The sequence below is a fragment of the Cetorhinus maximus genome, chromosome 20, assembly GCF_964194155.1.
Source record: "Cetorhinus maximus chromosome 20, sCetMax3.hap1.1, whole genome shotgun sequence".
Lineage (NCBI taxonomy): Eukaryota > Metazoa > Chordata > Chondrichthyes > Lamniformes > Cetorhinidae > Cetorhinus > Cetorhinus maximus.
Genome location: NC_135898.1, coordinates 31,600,513 through 31,620,172, shown reverse-complemented (window position 1 = coordinate 31,620,172; position 19,660 = coordinate 31,600,513). Strand labels below are relative to the sequence as shown.

Here is a 19,660-nt window from a genome sequence, read left to right as displayed (position 1 = left end):
GGTGTGCGTCCCGATGTCACCGCGCGTCATTCTGATCTTTCGTTTGGCGCGCACTGGAGTCGGCTGCGCATCCCATCCGCCGAACTGTCAAAGGCCTGTTAAGGCCATTAATAAACTAATTAGCGTAATTATCAGGGCTGCCCATCCAACCTGAAGAGCCCAGGCGGCCTTCAAATTTTTCATGAAACCTCATCCACAGGCGGGATGAGGTTTCATGAAGGGTTTATAAATTAAATAAAAATTATGAAAATTCATAAACATGTCCCATCTCGTGACAACATCACATGAGGGGATATGTCTGAATAATTTTATTTTTTTCCACCTTTACAACTGCACTTAATCTCCGTGGGCATGGAGCTGCCTCAGAGATTTCTGCACGCAAAAGAGAGCAGACCCCGACTCTCCCTCCTCCCGCACAGGTAGCACTGAGCACTACCAGGCATGCGTCAGGCCTTAATTAGCCCACCCATGTAAAATGGTGGCGCGCAGCAGATTGCGAGCGGCAAACAGCTCCACGCCCGCTCCCGACCAGAAAATTCTCCCCCTCATCTACGCTACCTTTGCCCTTCTGATTTCTCTAGTCTACATGTAGATTAAAATCCCCCATGATTATTGCTGTACCTTTCTGGCAAGCTCCCATTATCTCTTTTATATTCTGTCCTACTATGAAGTTACAATTAGAGGGCCTGCACACCACTCCCACAAGTGACTTCTTGCCTTTATCGTTCCTCATCTCAATGCAAACCATTTCTACATCTTGGTTTCCTGAACTCGGGTCATCCCTCTAATGTGCTAATACCATCGTTAATTTACAGAGCCACCCCTCCATTTGTTCCTAACTTCCTGTCCTTCCTACATGTTGCATACCCTTCAATATTCAGGTCCCAATCTATGTCATCCTGTAACCATGTCTCTGTAATGGCTATTTGCACTCAGTTCATCTGTTTTGTTTCAAATGCTACATGCATTTAGATACAGAGCTTTTAGTTTTGTCCTTTTATTATTTTTGTAATGTTTGGCCTTATCTGCTAATTTACTATTAGATTTGTACTTTGTCCCTTCCTGTTACAGTTGGTTTATCATTTCCCATAGTAATACCCGACTCTCTTGCCTTGCCTCTACTATTTTGTTTACCATATCTTCCCAAATTTGATCCCTTGCCCCCGCTATTCAGTTTAAAACCCTCTCTACTTCCCTAGTTAAGTGGCTCACAAGGACACCAGCCCCAGCATGGTTCAGGTGTAGGCCGTCCCAAAGGTACAAATCCCACTTTCCCCAATACTGGTGCCAGTGCCCCACAAACAGGAACCCACTTCTCCCACAATAGTCTTTCAGTCGCTCATTCATTTCTCTAATCTTGTTTGTCCTATGCCAATTTGCACATGGCTCAAGTAATAATTCAGAAATTACTACCTTTGAGGTTCTGCTTAATTTGGTGCCTAGCTCATCATACTGACTATGCAGGGCCTTCTTCCTCATTCTCCCTATGTCTTTGGTACCTACATGGACCACAACCATTAGATCCTCCCCCTCCCACTGCAAGTTCCTCTCCAGCCCTGATCAAATGCCCTGAACCCTGGCACCGGGCAGGCAACAAAGCTGTCTGGACTCTCACTTTTTGCTACAGAGAACAGTGTCAATCCCCCTCACTATACTGTCCCCTACTACCACTACATTCCTTTTGATCCTCCCACTTTGATGGTTTCCTGTACCATGGTGTCATGGTCAGTTTGTTCACCCACCCTGCAGCCCCCACTCTCATCCAAACAAGTTGAAAGAACCTCAAACTTGTTGGACAATTGCAGAGGCCCACACTCCTGCCCTCTGGGTCCCCTTACCTGCCTCTCTTGCAGTCACACCTCCCTGTCCCTGGCCACTGACCAAATCAGAAGACCCTATCCTAAGTGGTGTGACTGCCTCCTGGTATAAAGCATCCAGGTAACTTTCCCCCTCCCTGGTGTGTCGCAGAGTCTGCAGCTCAGCCTCCAGCTCAATGACTCTGAGCCAAAGTTCCTCAAGCCACAAACACTTAACTGCAGACGTGTTTGCCCGAGATCACAATGTTATCCAGGGGCTCCCACATGCTGCAGCCTCGACACATCACCTGTCCTGCCATCCTTAATGTGTTTTAAATAATTACCTAATTATATTAATCATTTATTTATGTTGCTTTCTTATATGTTTTATTAACTGTACCACAATTGTGTACTATTTTAAACCTTAGGGATAGAATAGAACTTATCCAGTTACCAGATACCAAACAGCCAGCTCCTTTGCCTGTAGTAGAGCAAGAACCAATTTCTATGGGATGAGAAAGAGGAAATGAACAAATCCCAACCCCCCTCTCACCAAACTCCAAGTCTTCACTCAGTTAGCTCAGCTGCACTCCATTTGCCAAGGATTCACTAAAGAACCCTGAATTTATAGTCAACTGAACTGGGGCTACAGTAACCAGATTCATCCAGTTAGCTAATTAACTACTCAGCTCCTACAGCTGAGAGTGAGTTTACCCTGCCTGAACTGCAAGAAAGAAAGAATTTAGCCTGCTTCCACAGTACCTTCCATTCCTGCTAATTAGAGACTAGGTTAGATTTTAAGAGCAAAATTTAAGAACAAAATTAACACTTAAAACTCCCCTCTCACCAAACTCCAGGTCTTCACTCAGTTAGTCAGCTGCACCCTTTTTGCTCCCTCTACACTGTCCCAGGGCAGGTATAGAATGGGCAACATACTAAGTAAAGCTCCATCTGCCCTCAAACACTCTGGGAAAGGTGCTGTAGTGTAACAGCTTGGCTTGGCACAAGGCTAACTGGAGCATAAGTCTTCAGCACTGTAGCCGGCATGTTTCACAGTGCAGGACAGCAGAAGTAGTTAGTTCCACATAGATCCCAAGGTTGTGACACCTTTCCAATCTAAGTCAAACAGAGCAAGAGAGACATAGTGTTTGAATATCAGCCGTGGCTCAGTTGCTAGCACTCCTGCCTCAGTCAGAAGGTTGTGGAATCAAATCCCAGTCCAGGCTTGAGCACAACAATCTAGCCTGAACTCCAGTGCAGCATTGAGGGAATGCTGTACTGTCTGAGGTGCTGTCTACAGATGAGATGTTAAACTGAGGCTCTGTCTACCCTCAAGTAAATAGTGAAAAATCCCAAGGCACTATTTCGAAGAAGAACAGGAGAGTTATCCTGGCGTCTGGCCAATAATTATTCCTCAACACATGAAAAGAGACTCTGGTCATTATCACATTGCTTTTTGTGGGAGCTTGCTGTGCACAAATTTGCTGCTGTATTTCCCTATATTAGAACAGTGGCTGTACTTCAAGAAAGTACTTAATTGGCTGTAAAACACTTTGGGGCATCAAGTGAAAGGCGATATATAAATTCAAGTCTTCTCCATTTTACCCAAACTCAATAGCACTGACTGGCAGATGCATAAATCACAGGCTGGAGTCTCACAACTATCAGATTGAAAGGCACTGTGTCAATCTCAAAATAGTGTAGGCTTTGCTACAAATTTAGAACTGACACAAATCCTGATTCACAGCAGCTCCTGTGAGCTGCACCTCTCTGCTGCTGCCCTTTCTCCTGCAGAGCTATAGGGCTGTGCCCAGCAATGGGCCATCAGTGAGCAGCCACACTTTTGACTTTATAATGAGAAAGTCATTGAGAAAGCAGCTAAGTTAGTTGAGCCTCGGCCACTGACCTGAGGAACTCCTGCTGTGATGTTCTGCGGCGAAAATGATTGCATCCAACAACTTAGTGTTACAGGAGAGATTTTTCCCCCAGTTGCCACTGGTTTCAGTTTCGGCTCCTTGGGCTGCACTGGTCAAATGTTTCTCAGTTGTCAGGGGCAGGCACCTTCACTTTGAAATCCAGCCTATCTCCATGTCTCGATCAAGGCTGTAATAAGGCCAGGAGTCAAGTGGTGCTGACAGAAACCAAACGGAACATATGAGAGTTTTTTTGTAGTGCATTCTAAATGGCTGCCTTAGCTGTATTTCCTCAGTTTCTCTCAGAATTCCAAAGTAATCAGGTAAACGGAAGATGTATGTAAAGACTGCCAAGCTTTGGGAAGTTGATTTTTAATTTTTATATATATTTTTTTCCACACCTACTTCTATTATTATTTTTAAAATTTATTTCCATTCATTGTTTTATCCCTACCTTTTAGCCTATTTCAATCTTTTTTCCCATACTGTCCCCTTCCCCCACCCCACCCTCCACTAGGGCCATCTGTCACTTGCACATCCTGCTTTCTACTCTTAATGTCACCATGAGCACCTCCTTTAGCCGGTATCACCACCAGCAACACCCCTTCGACCTTTTGTTTATGACAACTTTTGCAATCTCTCCTTTGCCTCCACCTATCACTGGCCTTCTATCCAGCTTCACCTGTCTCTCCCCCCCAACCCCCTTAAACAGTATATATTTCACCACATTTCTAATTCTCTTTAGGTCTGGAGAAGAGTCATACGGACTTGAAACGTTAACTCTGTCTTTCTCTCCACAGATGTCAGACCTGCTGAGTTCCAGCAGTTTTTGTTTAAGCCATGGGAAGTGCTCGCCCATCATCCAGGTCAGAGGGTGATTCTAATGAAAAGTCCTGAATACTTGATCAGGATCTTTTTTTAATAATTCCATTTGCTGTTGAAGTTTTCTCTACAAGGCCATTTTTTAGACATTTCTTGGCTTCCATTATAAAAGTCCCAACGAAACAAAATGAATGGTAAAGTGCTGCAACCCCATATTAGCTCAGAATATGCATGTGAGAAAACAAAACTAGGTAAATGCAATGAGTGAAGTACATGCATTGTATTTACCACAAGCTAGTCAAAAAAACACACTCTTCACTGTTGCTGGGCAGGTGTTTTACAAGTTTCCATCCAAATATGACCCCTCCACCATCATCACAACATATGGTTCAATCCTTAAACAAAGTTTCAGTTCATTGACTCCTGCGCCAACGAACTGAAACATATTTTGCTTAAGTGAAACTTCCTGCATGCATGTGTCAGCCAAATTTCACTAGTTAGCTGTGCATGTGCAGTACCATTCACCTCTGTGACATCATCCAAAAGTGTTCTCCTTTGGCCACCAGGCTGAGTTCTCATATGTGTAAGTCATCCAAATTCCTTGCATGTGCAGTTTTGATTGTGCATCATGACTTTACTTACCTGGTGACACATACCTGCCTTCAATTAGTGCACAACCTTTAAACCTTTTGAGTCAGGTGCTCTACCAAAAGAGTCCAGGGAAGGAAAACATATTTAACTCGAGAATGTAACTGTAAATTGTTCTAAGTGAGTTCTTGAGCATTTATCCACTATTGCGCTTACCTAGCAATCAGCACTTTTAATGCTATTTATGAACGGTTATGTGTTAAATAAAAATGAAGGAAAATATTATGTTGCCATTGAATATTTAGTCTGAAGCCTTCGCTTTCCCCCATGTCCCTCCCCAATACATAGCTCAACCTCCTGATGGTCAATGGGATTATATCGTTTTTAAAGCTAAGTCACCAAATACTGCCTTTAAATAATGTTTTGAATCTCAATATTGAAAAGTAGCAATTCAGATCCTAACCATAGGACCCCCGGGTCTGGGAGGCAGTGACAGTGAACTCTGCCACCCTCACCCCAGGTCCATCCACATTGAACCCAGAGCTGCTATAGCCAGTCACACAGATGGAGACTGTACATACACTGTATATGCACATGCACACTTACCATACCCGCATCCAGCTGTGCATATGCAGTTTTCCCAATTGGTTGATTACATATTACCTGGGCCCTGTTGCTGCCTCCCAATGGCTGGGCTGATGCCACTGGGCCGCTCAGTACTGCTGGCAGTGCTTTTCAGGCCCACTGAAAACAGAAGTCGCAGCTGGAACTGGACCACCAGTTCCGCAGGGAGATTGTCAGTGCCAACTCTGGCAACAGCAGTTCTGGGTTCAATCTGGATGGACCTGGGGTGAGGGTGGCAGAGTTCACTGTCACTGCCTCCCAGGCCTGGGGGTCCTGTGGTTAGGATCTGAGCTGCTACTTTTCAGCAATGAGATTCCAAATATTATTTAAAGGCAGTATTTGGTGATTGGGAGGCTGATTATCTCAGTTGGTTAGATGGTCTGTGTGTGGTTCAGAATGATGTCAACAGTATGGGTTCAATTCCAGTTCCAGCTGAGGTGGGCTTGGGATCTGCATCCTAGCCTTGCCCCTGTGAGTGGAAAAACTGACAAAATGGCTAAGTAAACAACTCAGGATGAAGCATCATCAGACAATGAGCCAAGGACCAGCCTTCAGGCAGAGCACACATGAATGAATTTATTTGTTGATTAAATATAATGGAGAAAGACCATTATTGGAGTTTAAACATAGTATTTATTGTGTGATATATTAAGGTATGTGGGCTATATCATTAACACAGGCACTGCAACTACACATGAATGGGAGGTGCGTCCTCTGCATTTGCAGCATCACCAAATACAGTCTTCTTGATAGCACGTGGAGCGAATCAGATTGGCTGAAGACCGGCATCTGTGATGTTGGGGACCTCAGGAGAAGGCCAAGATGAACCATCCACTCGGCACTTCGGGTTGAAAATGGTTGCAAATGCTTGTGCCTTGTCTTTTGCACTGACTTGGTGAGCTCTCACATCATTAAGGATCGTTCCAGTGAGTTGTTTAATTGTCCACTGCCGTTCACAACTGGATGTGGCAGGACTGCAGAGTTTTGATCTAATCTGTTGGTTGTGGGGTCACTTAGCTCTGTCTGTAGCATGCCATTTCTTCTGTCAAACATGCTTATAATCCTGCACTGTAGCTTCACCAGGTTGCTATCTCATTTTTAGGTATGCCTGGTGCTACTCCTGGCATGCCCTCCTACACTCCTCATTGAACCACTGTTGTTTCCCTAGTTTGATGGTAATAGTAGAGTGGGGGATATGCCGGGCCATGAGGTTACAAAATACAATTCTGATGCTGCTGATGGCCCATAGTGCCTCATGTATGCCCAGTTTTGAGTTGCTAGAGCTGTTTTCGATCTATCCCATTTAGCATGATTGTGCCACACAACATGATGGAGCGTGTCCTCATTGTGAAGATGGAACTTTGTCTCCACAAGGACTGTACAGTGGTCACTCCTTTCAGAACTGTTAGGGACAGATGCATCTGTGAGAGGTAGATTGGTGAGGGTGAGGTCATGTTGGTTTTTCCTTCCTGCTGGTCCTCTCACTATCTGCCGCAAACCCAGTCTGGTAGGGATTTGGCCAGCTCAGTCAGTAGTGGTGCTACCGAGCCACTCTTGTGATGGATGTTGAAATCCCTCACCCAGTGAACATTATGTGCCCTCACCTTCCACCCAGCAACTTCCGTATTCAATGGATCATCCTCTGCCATTTGTACCACCTCCAGCATGATTCCATCACCAGACACGTTCATCTCCCCTCCACTTCAGAATGGGGAAGGCACTATTCCCTCCGCCACACCCTGGTCCATTCTTCAATCAACACCCTCTCCCCTTTCCACACTCCTCACTGCCCCAAAGCCCCAGCATTCCTTCCAAGTGAAAGAGCAATTTAAAATCCTTCTTTCAATTTAGTATACTGTATTCGCTGCTCACAATGTGGTCTTCTCTACATTTCAATTAAGCATTTTATACCGTTCCTGGCTCAACATTGAGTTCAACAATTACAAACTGTAACGTCTGCCCCCATTTTGTTCCTTTCTCTTTGCTGGTTTTGACTTTGCTCTCTTGTTTCCTTTTTTTTTGCTTTCAGAAGGCAGCTGTTCATCATTCGGCCATTCACACCTCCCCTCAACACATATTTTCTTTCTTACTTGTTCAGTTACCTTTCCCTTTGGTCTTGCACCACTAACCCTTTTGTCATTTAAAAACTCCTGCCTCCCAGAGACCATCCCCCTTTGTTTTTTCCACCTTCTCCTTTTCACTTACTCAAAACCTGTAACATTTCTAAATTTTCCCAGTTCTAATGAAAGGTCATTGATGAGGGTTGCCAACTGTGATTAAATGCATCCCTGGAGGTTTCATCACATGATTATGCCCCTATGCTCCAGCCATTCATTGGCCAACACATCCATCCTTGTGATGTACTGCCTTCCTACACCAATTGGAAAGCAAAAAGACTCATTATCCAATTGGATGATGCTTGACTGTCAGCCAAACAGCCTTTTTCCCCCATTTTCAATATTATTATTACTGGTAAAGAGAAAAGTTCAAAGGAAATGTTTTTTAAAAATTTTTCTCCAGAGATGCACATAGCAGAGATTGATCTTCAATTCCTGGAGATTCCAGGCTAAACCTGGAGGGTTGGCGACCCTATCATTGACCTGAATTTTAAACTTATTTTTTCCCCCTCTCTCTTGCCAGACCTCCTGAGCATTTCCAGTGTTTTCTGGTTCTATTATTTTTTATTATTATTCATTTATGGGATGTGGGCTTCGCTGGCTTGGCCAGCATTTATTGCCCATCCCTAATTGTCCTTGAGAAGGTGGTGGTGAGCTACTTCTTGAACCGCTGCAGTCCATGTGGTGTAGCTACACCCACAGTGCTCTTTGGGAGGGCTTTCCAGGATTTTGACCCACCGACAATGCAGGAACGGCCGATATATTTCCAAGTCAGGATGATGAGTGGCTTGGAGGGCAACTTCCAGGTGGTGGTGTTCCTGTGTATCTGCTGCCCTTATCCTTCTAGATGGTAGTGGTCGTGAGCTTGGAAGGTGCTGCCTAAGGAGCTTTGGTGAGTTTCTGCAGCGCATCTTGTAGATGGCACACACTGCTGCCACTGTCTGTTGGTGATGGAGGGAGTGAATGTGGTTGGGGTGCCAATCAAGTGGGCTGTTTTGTCCTGGATGGTGTAAAACTTCTTGAGTGTTGTTGGAGCTGCACCCATCCAGGCAAGTGGACTTGCGCCTTGAAGATGGTGGACAGGCTTTAGGCAGTCAGGAGTTGAGTAACTCGCCGCAGGATTCCTAGCCTCTGACCTGCTCCTATAGCCACAGTATTTATATGGCTAGTCCAGTTCAGTTTCTGGTCAATGGTAACCCCCAGGATGTTGATAGTGGGGGATTCAGTGATGGTAATGCCATTGAATGTCAAGGGACGATGGTTAGATTCTCTCTTGCTGGAGATGGTCATTGCCTTGCACTTGTGTGGGGTGAATGTTACTTGCCACTTGTCAGCCCAAGCCTCGACATTGTCTAGATCTTGCTGCATTTGGACATGGACTGCTTCAGCATCTGAGGAGGCGAGAATGGTGCTGAACATTGTGCAATTGTCAGTGAACATCCCCACTTCTGACCTTATGATGGAAGGAAGGTCATTGATGAAGCAGCTGAAGATGGCTCGGTCGAGGCGCTACCCTGAGGAACTCCTGCAGTGATTGACCTCCAACAACCACAACCATCTCCCTTTGTGCTGGGTATGATTCAAACTAGTGAAGACTTATCCCCCTAATTCCCATTGACTCCAGTTTTGCTGCCTTGATGTCAAGGGCAGTCACTCTCACCTCACCTCGGGAGTTCAGCTCTTTCATCCATGCTTGAACCAAGGCTGTAATGATGTCAGGAGCTCAGTGGCCCTGGCGGAACCCAAACTGGGCGTCAGTCAACAAGTTATTGCTAAGCAAATATCGCTTGATAGCACTGTTGATGACCCTTTCCATTACAAAAACAGAATTACCTGGAAAAACTCAGCAGGTCTGGCAGCATCGGCGGAGAAGAAATCAGTTAACGTTTAGAGCCTTCATGCCGAAGACTCGAAACGTTAACTGATTTCTTCTCCGCCGATGCTGCCAGACCTGCTGAGTTTTTCCAGGTAATTCTGTTTTTGTTTTGGATTTCCAGCATCCGCAGTAGCTTTTAGCTTTTCGTTTTTACCTTCCATTACTTTACTGATGAACTTTTCAGCCACTGCGGGATTTTATAGGTGGATGGAACCAGTTCCATCTTTCCCCCCTGATTGGTCAGGCCTCTCTGTCAATCACCTTCTCCTCCCCCTCATTGATTGGCCCTTCCTGTCAAGCAACTGCTCTTCCCACTCTGATTTGTCGGATCTCCATTATATTCCCCTCCTATTGGTCGGGCCTCATTGTCAATCACCCGCTTCCCCCCTTCTGATTGGTTGAGCCACCCTGTCAATCGTCCGCACCGGCTCCGCCCGCCTATAAGAGCGGCTGCGAGCAGGAGGAGGTGTTTAGACGGTTGTGGGATGGCGATGGCGGCTTTTAGATGGAAGTTGTGGTCCTGCGGCCTGAGCCGCCTGACGGCGTCAAGGACTCCCGCCGCCAGGGTTATAGCCAGGCCCATGGCATCCACAGGTAAGGCAGCCTAGGGGGTTGGGGGTTGAATCAGCGGTGGCTGCAGTTCGAGGCCGGTTTGATAGTGAGCGGCTAGATCCCTGGGGCCTGTGTCCGTCCGCACTGACCGGTGACCCCTGTGTGACTTTGCGGGGTGGACGTGTCCATTCCGGGGGTGGGGTGGCTGGTGGGAGGGGTCAGATGGAGCCAGGTGCGCGGGGCGGGGGGCATAATCGAATGCCGACTGTGATTTAAACCGCCCCCCTCTCCCCCCCCCCCCCCCTCTCGGAGCTCAGGGGCGGTGGGGCTGGGCTCAGACCCATAAACTTCCATATATTTCACTTCAAAATAATTAAGGTGCTTCGACCTCCCATTTTACTGTGTTTTAATTTTTGTGATTTTTAAACATTTTATGAACCCTCTCATTTCCCTGTTATCAGATTGAGCTGACTCTCAGTGGCTGACTAAAGTCAGTCAGAAGGTATGATCCAGTGGTTTGGAGCCAGTCACAGTGAAGAATTAATTAGCCATAGCCTGAGATATTTGGTTATGTAGCTTGAGGGGCATCCACTCCATCAGTGTGGGCTAAAATGAGGAGGGAAGCCTCAATGATCTGAATGTTGAGCCAATCCAATACCATTAACTGTTTAAAACAAAGTCACTCAGTTCCCAGTTCATCCAAATCTAGTCTTAAATCCATTCAGTTGGGAAAGTGAAATACCTGATGTCCAATGTAATCTTTGGAGAAATAAGTTGCCAGAAAACAAGACTTTGATACAATCATGCCCATTTCAATGAGCTTATGTTTTGAGTTTAAATTATAAACCTAGCGCTAAATGTTTCAAGATTAATGCTTGCTTTGATCATAGTGGGGTTCTTCTCAAAGAATCTAGCCAAAGAAACGAGGAGCAGGTTTAGTTGTTTCAACTGTCTTCCAGCCTCTGGAGGGAGATGAAACTTAATGGCTGTCTGGTGTACCTCAGAGAATAATTGAGTTTTAAGGGCTCTGTCAGAGATGCTAAACTGCTCAGGAACCAAAATGAATGGCAAAGTTGGTATTTTGAAAAGCGTTCACCAAAGTTGAGCAATTAATACCCAGCTTCTGCATTTTTCTTCAGCATATATTTTTGTTTTAAAAATATATACTTCAGACCAAACTACTAAAATATAATCAGCATGTGCAACAGGGACACAGCAATCATTCTAAAGTGTACCTCATTGTTACAACAGTAGATCATGAACTCTGCAACACTATTCTTGAGTAGCTTCACAGATAGTGAAGTTTGAGTTTGTGGGAGGTGCGGCTGCGTGGGAGTAAAAAATTGCACCAGCTATATTTTTTCATGATTAAACAGTTGATAAACTGATTAATAGAAAGCTGCATTATTATTTCAAAGAACTACGATAGTTAAGTATTTGTAATCTGTAAGTGGCCTGGAATTGGTTTGGAGGCTAATTGATAAAGGGCTGTATGAGCTGAAAAACAGGTCTTCCTATTTCATGTTGTTTCACTGCAGTTCTGGTTTGAAGCAGTTTTTTAAATATACCACAAATTACTTTAGTTTTTCTACATTAGGCATTCCAACGGATGAAGAACAATCAACTGGACTTGAGCGGAAAACATTGCAAGCTATAAAGAAAGGGATGGTATGTTTATTTGCTTATAAATTAATACAAATAGGATAATACTACATCTGTATGATCTCCATTTTAAAAACTCATTTGTGACAATTTGACCATTAAAATATGAACTGAATAAAGTTTTGCAAATAGATTTGTCTTTGAGTGGTCAGTTGAACTAGCTGTTCAACTCAACTTCAACTGTTCAAACTCCTCGGAGTTTCATTCGATTAATATTTCCTGAGCAATTAAATTAGTTATTACCTTCCTAGCCTAAGCAAAGCAATAATCATAGGTTCTTGCAAGAGGCCAAGTTGTTCATGTCTGTGCCAGCTCTTGAATGAGCTGTGCAATTAACTGCCCTTTCATCATAGCTCTGCAGTTCTTTTCCTTTCTCGGGTATTTATCCAGTTCCTTTTTGAAAGTTGAATTTGCTTCCACCACCCTTTCATTCCTGACCTCAACTCGTTCCATTATTATTTTAAAAACTCCTCTGCCAATTACTTAAAATCTGTGCCCTCTGGTTACTGACTCTCCTGCCAGAGGAAATGGGTTCTCCAGAATTTTGAACATCTCTATTAAATCTTCTCTTCCCTAAAGAGAAACGTGCCAACTTCCTTGTCTCTCCATGTAGCTGAAGTACTGCATCCCTGGTACATTCAGTTCATGGAGGCTTCCCTCCTCATTTTAGCCCACACTAATGGAGTGGATGCCCCTCAAGCTACATAACCAAATATTTCAGGCTATGGCTAATTAATTCTTTATTGTGACTCCCCTTTTCAACCTCTAATGTCTTGACAGCCTCCCTAAAGTGTGGAGCCCAATACTCCAGCTGACACCTGACCAGTGATTTTGAGAGGGTTAGTGTAAAATTCCTTGATAATCTAGTAACAAATGAGTGAAAGCCTTGTTTTCTCGGTCTCAGTGGACCAGAAGAGCCCTTTGTCCCTATGATCAATCCAATATTTACCAAGTGTGTAGATGTGGGACAATGCACTGCACCCTAATTTTACTACCCAGGCTTTCTGTGCTTTGTGCTTGTAAACACCTTGCTAATTTTTGTCAGAATGGTAGAATGTGACAAAAGGCCCCAAATGCATGAGTGCAATTTAAACTCCAACCTCTCTACTGTGTAACTCCATACCAATAAAAACCATTTTTGTTGCTTCAATTACTTTTATTTCTCCATCAGTTTTAATATCTTTCATATTACATTTTTCCATAGGATCCCTACAGTATCTTCAAACCTAAAGAGTATGCAGGTACCAAGGAGGATCCTCATGTTGTTCCTGCAACCACTGACAAGAGGCTTGTTGGCTGCATTTGTAAGTTAGAATTTAGCTGAGGCATTGACTTGAAAAGTGCTTTCACTCGACAGCAGTCTAATGTACTGCCCTAGTGACTCAACCAAATCCCACTATGGGAATTTATGGAATTGACACCAATACATGTAGTAACTTGTGAACTAGCACCAGAAAAATTACCATGTCAGTTGGGGGAAATAAATTGAGCTGGTTCCTTAGTGGCAAGGGGATCTCCTGCCACCCCTGTTGATGTTTAACGTTTATGGGTTTTTTGTAAAAAGAACACTTTAGTTAAAAATAAGTTTTATGTAAAAAAAAAAACTGCAGTAGGGTGTGCTAAGTCCTAGATGTATTGCCCTCTGATGTAGAATAAGGAATAAAGGAACTTTCTGCTCTTTACACAGGAGGCTGGGGTTCAGGTGCTTGTGTGTGTCTGCGTATGTTATGAGGGGCCGTAGAGGCTTCTCTTCCAGCAGATAGAAGCTTCCAGGAGCTTGTGGACGCTTTGAACAGCACTCGTTATACTTTTATCCCAGACCAGCAATTATTCCTGAGAGATTCAGGTTTCACTGAAGAGAACAGTATGAGATAAAAACAAAAAGCTAAAAGCTACTGCGGATGCTGGAAATCCAAAACAAAAACAGAATTACCTGGAAAAACTCAGCAGGTCTGGCAGCATCGGTGGAGAAGAAATCTGTTAACGTTTCGAGCCTTCACGGCCCTTCGGCAGAACTGAAGCATAGTTAGGAGAGGGGTGAATTATAAGCTGGTTTAAGGTGGGGGGGGAGAGAGAGAAAACCTTGTTAGTCTTTTCCACCCCACCCCTACTAGAGCTGTACTTTGAGTGTCCTGTCTTCCATTCTTAATTAGCACTTTTCTTAGACAAATATCACCACCTTCAACACTTCTTTGATCCTTTTGTCTGTGACATCTTTTGATTATCTGCTCCTATCACTGCTTGCTTATCTCCACAATCACCACACCTTCAACTTCTCTCTCTTTCTCCACCCCCCCCCCCCCCCCTCCCCACCTTAAACCAGCTTATATTTTACCCCTCTCCTAACTATGCTTCAGTTCTGCCGAAGGGCCGTGAAGGCTCGAAACGTTAACTGATTTCTTCTCCGCAGAACAGTATGAGAGTCAGTTTCCCATTTCCTGGCCGAGTTGAGAAAATTAGTGGAACATTGTGACTTTAAAGGTTATCTGGAAGAGGCGCTGCGTGATCGCTTGGTTTGTGGACTAAAATGAAAGAATATAGTGTATATTGTTAGCGGAGCAAGAGTTGACGCTAGAGAAAGTGTTTGAAATTGCACAAAGCATAGAAATAGCAGAGAAATAAGATGGAGATTTGAAAGCGCATTCTAACCATGCTGAAGTTAAAAAAAATATTCAGGGTGTACATGCTTTCAAACATGTTACTACTGTAATGGAATAGGGCATAATACAGAACACATACAGCATACATGTAGATCAAAGGCTGATCACAGTAAAGCATTACCGCCAAGAAAAGAGCATCACAAGGAGCACAGACAAGTCATGTTTGAAAATAAACAGGCAGTTTAAATAGACACATTACTTTTGTATTTTGTTTCCAAGTAATGCAAGTCCAGACTAGACAGTGAAGCTAACAGTGACAATGCAGAAGAGCAATTGTATTGCATTCAGTCTGATCTGAAACTAGATGAAGGACTAAAAGTTGGCATTGCCTTAATAGGTAAAATGGTTGAAATGGAGGTTGACACTGGAGCATCTGTTTCTATTGCTTCAGAGAAGACATGGGAGAAAATTTTCAAGAAATGCCCATTGGAGAAAATCCTCCTCCAGCTTAGCACCTACACTGAGCCTGTGAATACACTTGGAAAAATGTCCGTTCAAGCTAAATATGGAGATCAAATAGCAAAGTTACCACTTATCATTGTGAAAGAGGATCGTGCATCAGGAACTGCCTGAAAGAAATTCGGCTGGACTGGAATAAGATAAATAAAGTGCATTGTAACCCCATGTTGCAACCTTGTGAGACAGGCATACTGATGTCTTCAAAGGAGGTCTTGGAGCCATTAAAAACGTTGAAGCCAAACTTGCTGTGAAGGCCGAAGCTTCACCAAGGTTCTTCAAACCACGTTCAGTTCTCTACTCAATGTGATAGAAAATCGAGCAGGAACTTTCAGATAATTGAGAAAGTTGATTGTGCAGAGTGGGCAGCTCCAATAGTCCCAGCAGTGAAGGATGACAGGTCTATCAGAATATGTGGTGATTATAAATTCACCATTAATCCTTTCCTGGAAGTGCATCAGTACCTGCTACCGAAAATTGAGGACCTGTTCGCTGCTCTGAGTGGATGTGAATTATTCACAAAGTTTGACCTATCTTTGCAAATGCAGCTGAGTGAAGTTTCCAGGAAGTATACAACCATCAGCACAGAGGTCTATAATCAATACAAACAGCTACCATTTGGAATCATGTCATCACCAGCCTTATTCCAGCAGGCTATGGACAAAATACTGCAGGTCCTCCCTGGTGTAATCTGCTTCCAAGATGACATGCTCATCACTGGGAAAAATCTCCCAATTTAGAGAGCCTAGGCAGGGTCCTGCATAGACTGGAAAAATACAGCATCCACTGTAAGAAATCCAAATGCTCGTTCCTGAAGCCCTCAGCGGAGTAGCTGGGGCATGCGATCGACAAAAGGCGGAGGCAGTGGTGAATGCACCACAGCCCAAAAACGTTAAGGAGCTTTGTTCATTTTTGGGACTTGTGAATTGCTACAGCAAGTTCATTTCCAGTTTGGCTATCAAGGCAGCACCACCGAATAATCTGCTGACGAAGAATGCAAAATGGAATTGGTCACAAGCCTGTCAGGAAGTTTCAAGGAACTTCAGCAAGAGCTCACTTCTGCCAAAGTCCTGGGACATTTTGATGAAAAGTTACCTGTCAGCCTGACTTGTGATGCATCTAGATATGGTGTTGGAGCTGTCATCTCCCACACTTCCTGATGGCAGTGAAAGGCATATTGCATACACCTCACACACATTGTCCAAGGCAGAACAAAATTATACCCAAATTGAGAAGGAAGCTCTTGGACTAATCTATGGAGCCAAGATGTTCCGCCAATATTTGTATGGGCATAAATTCATATTAATTACAGACCACAAGCCTTTAACCTGGTTGCTGGTGCCTGAAGTCATAAACCCTGACACTGCTGCACACCTACAAAGGTGGGCACTGATCTTATCTGTTTAAAAGTATGAAATTACATTTCACTCTGAGAATCATGGAAGTGCAGATGCACTTTCCAGACTTCTGTTACACCATAGCTCCACAACCCAAAGTGAAGTCACTGCTTTCAATGTGAACCAGATAGACATGTTACCTGTTAAAGTGGATCAAATGCAACTTGAAATGCAGAGAGATGCTTTGCTGTCAAGTTTACCTGTACACAGAAGGGTTGGTGTGTACCTCAAGAAGTGACTACTGAGCTTAAACCTTACTACATGCATAGATTTGAGCTGACTCTGCAAGACAGTTGTTTGGAATTGGTTGTTATTCCTCAAATTCCAAACACAAATGTTAGAAGAACTTCACCTCAGTCACATGGGAATCATCAAAACAAAAGCATTAGCTCATCTGCATTTATAGTGGCCACACCTGAATAAAGACATTGACTGCATGGTCAGTGATTGCCTTCCATGCCAAGAAATAAAGTTGTCTTCTGTACCTGCCCCATCACATCTATGGACTTGGCCTGACCACCCATGGCAGAGACATCATGTGGACTTTGCTGGACCACTTCCCGGACACGCGTTCCTGATTGTGGTGGATGCCCGCACAAAGTGGCCTCGTGTTATTCCCATGAGGTCGACCACTTCGACAAAGACCATTGATGCTCTCTGGAATATGTTCACTACTTTTGGAGTGCTGGAGCAAATTGTCTGACAACAGCACATAGTTCACATATGAATTTCAAACATTCCTGAAAAACAATGGAATCAACCAGATTCTCATCTCACCTTGCCACCCATCCTCAAATGGTGAAGTGGAGCACTTTGTCCAGACATTCAAAACGGCCATATTGAAGGGAAGGATGTAAACAGATTGGAAGCTGAAACTGAAGAACTTTTTGATGTATCATAACATTCTCATTCAACAACTGGTGTATCTCCTGCTGAGCTGATGTTTGGAAGACTACTGTGTATCAGAATGGATTTGCTGTGTCCAGATTTGAAAGGAAAGATTGGTTTGAGGCAACTTGATCAGAAAAGGTCACATGACACAAGTAAACCAGCTCTGGTTTAATCTGGATCATTCTGTTTGGGTCTGAAATTGCTGTGGGACACCAAAGTGGCTCCTGAGAAGAATCATCAAGCGTCAAGGACCACTGACCTGTGATGTTGAATCTTCCATGAAATTTGGAAGAGAGACTGACCAGATTAGAGAAACTAAATCCAAGGAACCAAATTTCTAGGGATCTCCAGCCACAGTGGAAGATTTCTGGGAAACCTCTGCTCCAGTTGGTGAAACCCAACTTGATGCAACTGGCAAACTTGTAGCACCTGGTAACCGCAACTGTGGAACAGCAGAACCTTTCATTTCTAAGCAAACAAACTGAGATACCGAAACCAACACTCCTCTCTAGACCAAAGCAAATCTGAAAACCACCTTACCAATTTGTTCCTGACTAAAGGGGAGGAGATGTGATGTTTATGTTAAATGTTTATAATTTTTGTTAAAGGATGTTTTTTAGTTAAGTGTGCTAAGTCCTGCATGTATTGCCCTTTGGTGTAGAATAAGGAATAAAAGAATCTTGTGTTTTTTTTTTACACAGGAAGCTGAGGTTCAGAAGCAGATAGCTGTGTGTTCTTATTGTTAAGAAGTTGACAACACTTCGCCTATCCTATACATGACTCCAATCCTGCACTGAATAGTTGCTTGTTAATGCCCCTGGGACAGTGTAGAATGGTGCAGGGCAGTAAATAGGGTTGTAAAAACAGAAAATATGGAAAAGCTCAGGTCTGGTAACATCTGTGGAGAGAGAAAGTGTTAATGTTTCAAGTCTGTATGTCCCTTCAGAGCTAACGAGGTAGAAATGTGTTGGATTTTATACTTTTTAAGAGGCGGTGGAGCAAAATAGGTCATCGGAGATAGATGGGAGCTAAGGAGAAATTTGATAAAGATGCCATGGTCACAAGATAAAGGGAGTGTTAATGGTAGTGCTAAAGACTAAAGGTGCTGATAGTGGCATAAAGATAGAAGAATGTGTTAATGGCAGAAAAAGGGTCTGTGTTTGCAAAACATAAGAACAAGTGACAGATGGCCCCATTGTGGGGGCTGGGGGTGAGGCTGTTGGGGTGGGGAGAAAATAGATGATTGGATTAAAAAAGGGGTAAAGAGGGAGTTCATGGTCTGAAGTTATTGAACTCTATGTTAAGTCCGGAAAGTGCCTAATCAGAAGATATGGTGCTGTTCCTCCGGTTTGCTTTGGGCTTCATCTTTAGCACCTTATAGTCTTTAACGGTGAGATGATGCAAAGAGAATGAAAATGCACTTTTTAAAAACCTGTTCAAAATCTCTCCTATTAGATGGCTTCCAAATGAATGCCTTAAATATTGGTTGAGGTATCATTTCCTTTGTTTTAATATTCAGAAAGGTATGATGATCTTTGTTTTAACTACAGGTGAAGAAGACAACACTGCAATTGTTTGGTTTTGGCTGCATTCAGGAAATCCCCAGCGCTGTCCATCCTGTGGATCTCACTATAAACTCGAGCATCATGAACTTCCTCATTAGCTCTGTAACAGTTGCTATTGTGTCTCATCCCTAATTTACTTCAAATGATTTAAGTATATTGATCTATTTTTGTTTCAAATGAAGATGTGCACTTTACAAAATAAACAGCATTAAATATTTGCCTATCGTTACAAAGTCAATTATGCATTTGCATTATAGAAAATATCTTTCAGCTGATGTTTAAACATGGCCCCTGTTACTGTACAGTCTGATGTAATGCCCAGGAAAATAGAATTTCAATCGCACTACTTGCATGAGGGAGAGGATTAAGAAAATATTGTTGAGCCCTCACTGCTACCTGTTCTCTTCACACTCCTCCAAAAAAACGAAATACATCTTACTTTGCAAAGCACAGCAACAATTGCTGGGAGATGGTGCCAGCTTCCTTTGTCTGGAAACTGGTATATTCTAATACCAGAAAGTAAGTTTGACTACATGGAAGGCTAATACAATGATTCCCATACATGTTCCAGAGCTATCTGTGCCAAAAGAATTGAATATAAACTTTAATTTATCAGGTGATGCAGGAAGCAAATAGAGAATAACTTTAGTTACGTCTGAAAACTCGCGAGTTGATTTCAATTACTACTTAATCGATTCATTAAAAGAAGAAATCAAGACAAAACACCTGCGATCCCACAAT

General features: G+C 43.4%; 1 protein-coding gene across 1 annotated transcript; it reads left to right on the top strand.

Moving 5' to 3' along the window:
• The first annotated feature begins 10,169 nt into the window (after nt 1–10,169).
• On the top strand, nt 10,170–19,136 carry LOC144695006 (cytochrome c oxidase subunit 5B, mitochondrial-like). The gene is made up of 4 exons (XM_078565855.1): nt 10,170–10,330; nt 11,886–11,956; nt 13,155–13,254; nt 18,905–19,136. Exons 1-4 carry the CDS (start codon nt 10,222–10,224, stop codon nt 19,015–19,017), a joined length of 393 nt encoding a protein of 130 aa, XP_078421981.1. The 5' UTR covers nt 10,170–10,221; the 3' UTR covers nt 19,018–19,136.
• Nucleotides 19,137–19,660: the final 524 nt, after the last annotated feature.

Excerpts from the sequence above, each read along its gene's own strand:
- LOC144695006 (XM_078565855.1), top strand. The coding sequence starts at position 10,222 with ATGGCGATGGCGGCTTTTAGATGGAAGTTGTGGTCCTGCGGCCTGAGC. Across the intron at positions 10,331-11,885 it reads CAGGCCCATGGCATCCACAG|GCATTCCAACGGATGAAGAA; the intron begins GTAAGGCAGCCT and ends TTTCTACATTAG. Across the intron at positions 11,957-13,154 it reads AAGCTATAAAGAAAGGGATG|GATCCCTACAGTATCTTCAA; the intron begins GTATGTTTATTT and ends ATTTTTCCATAG.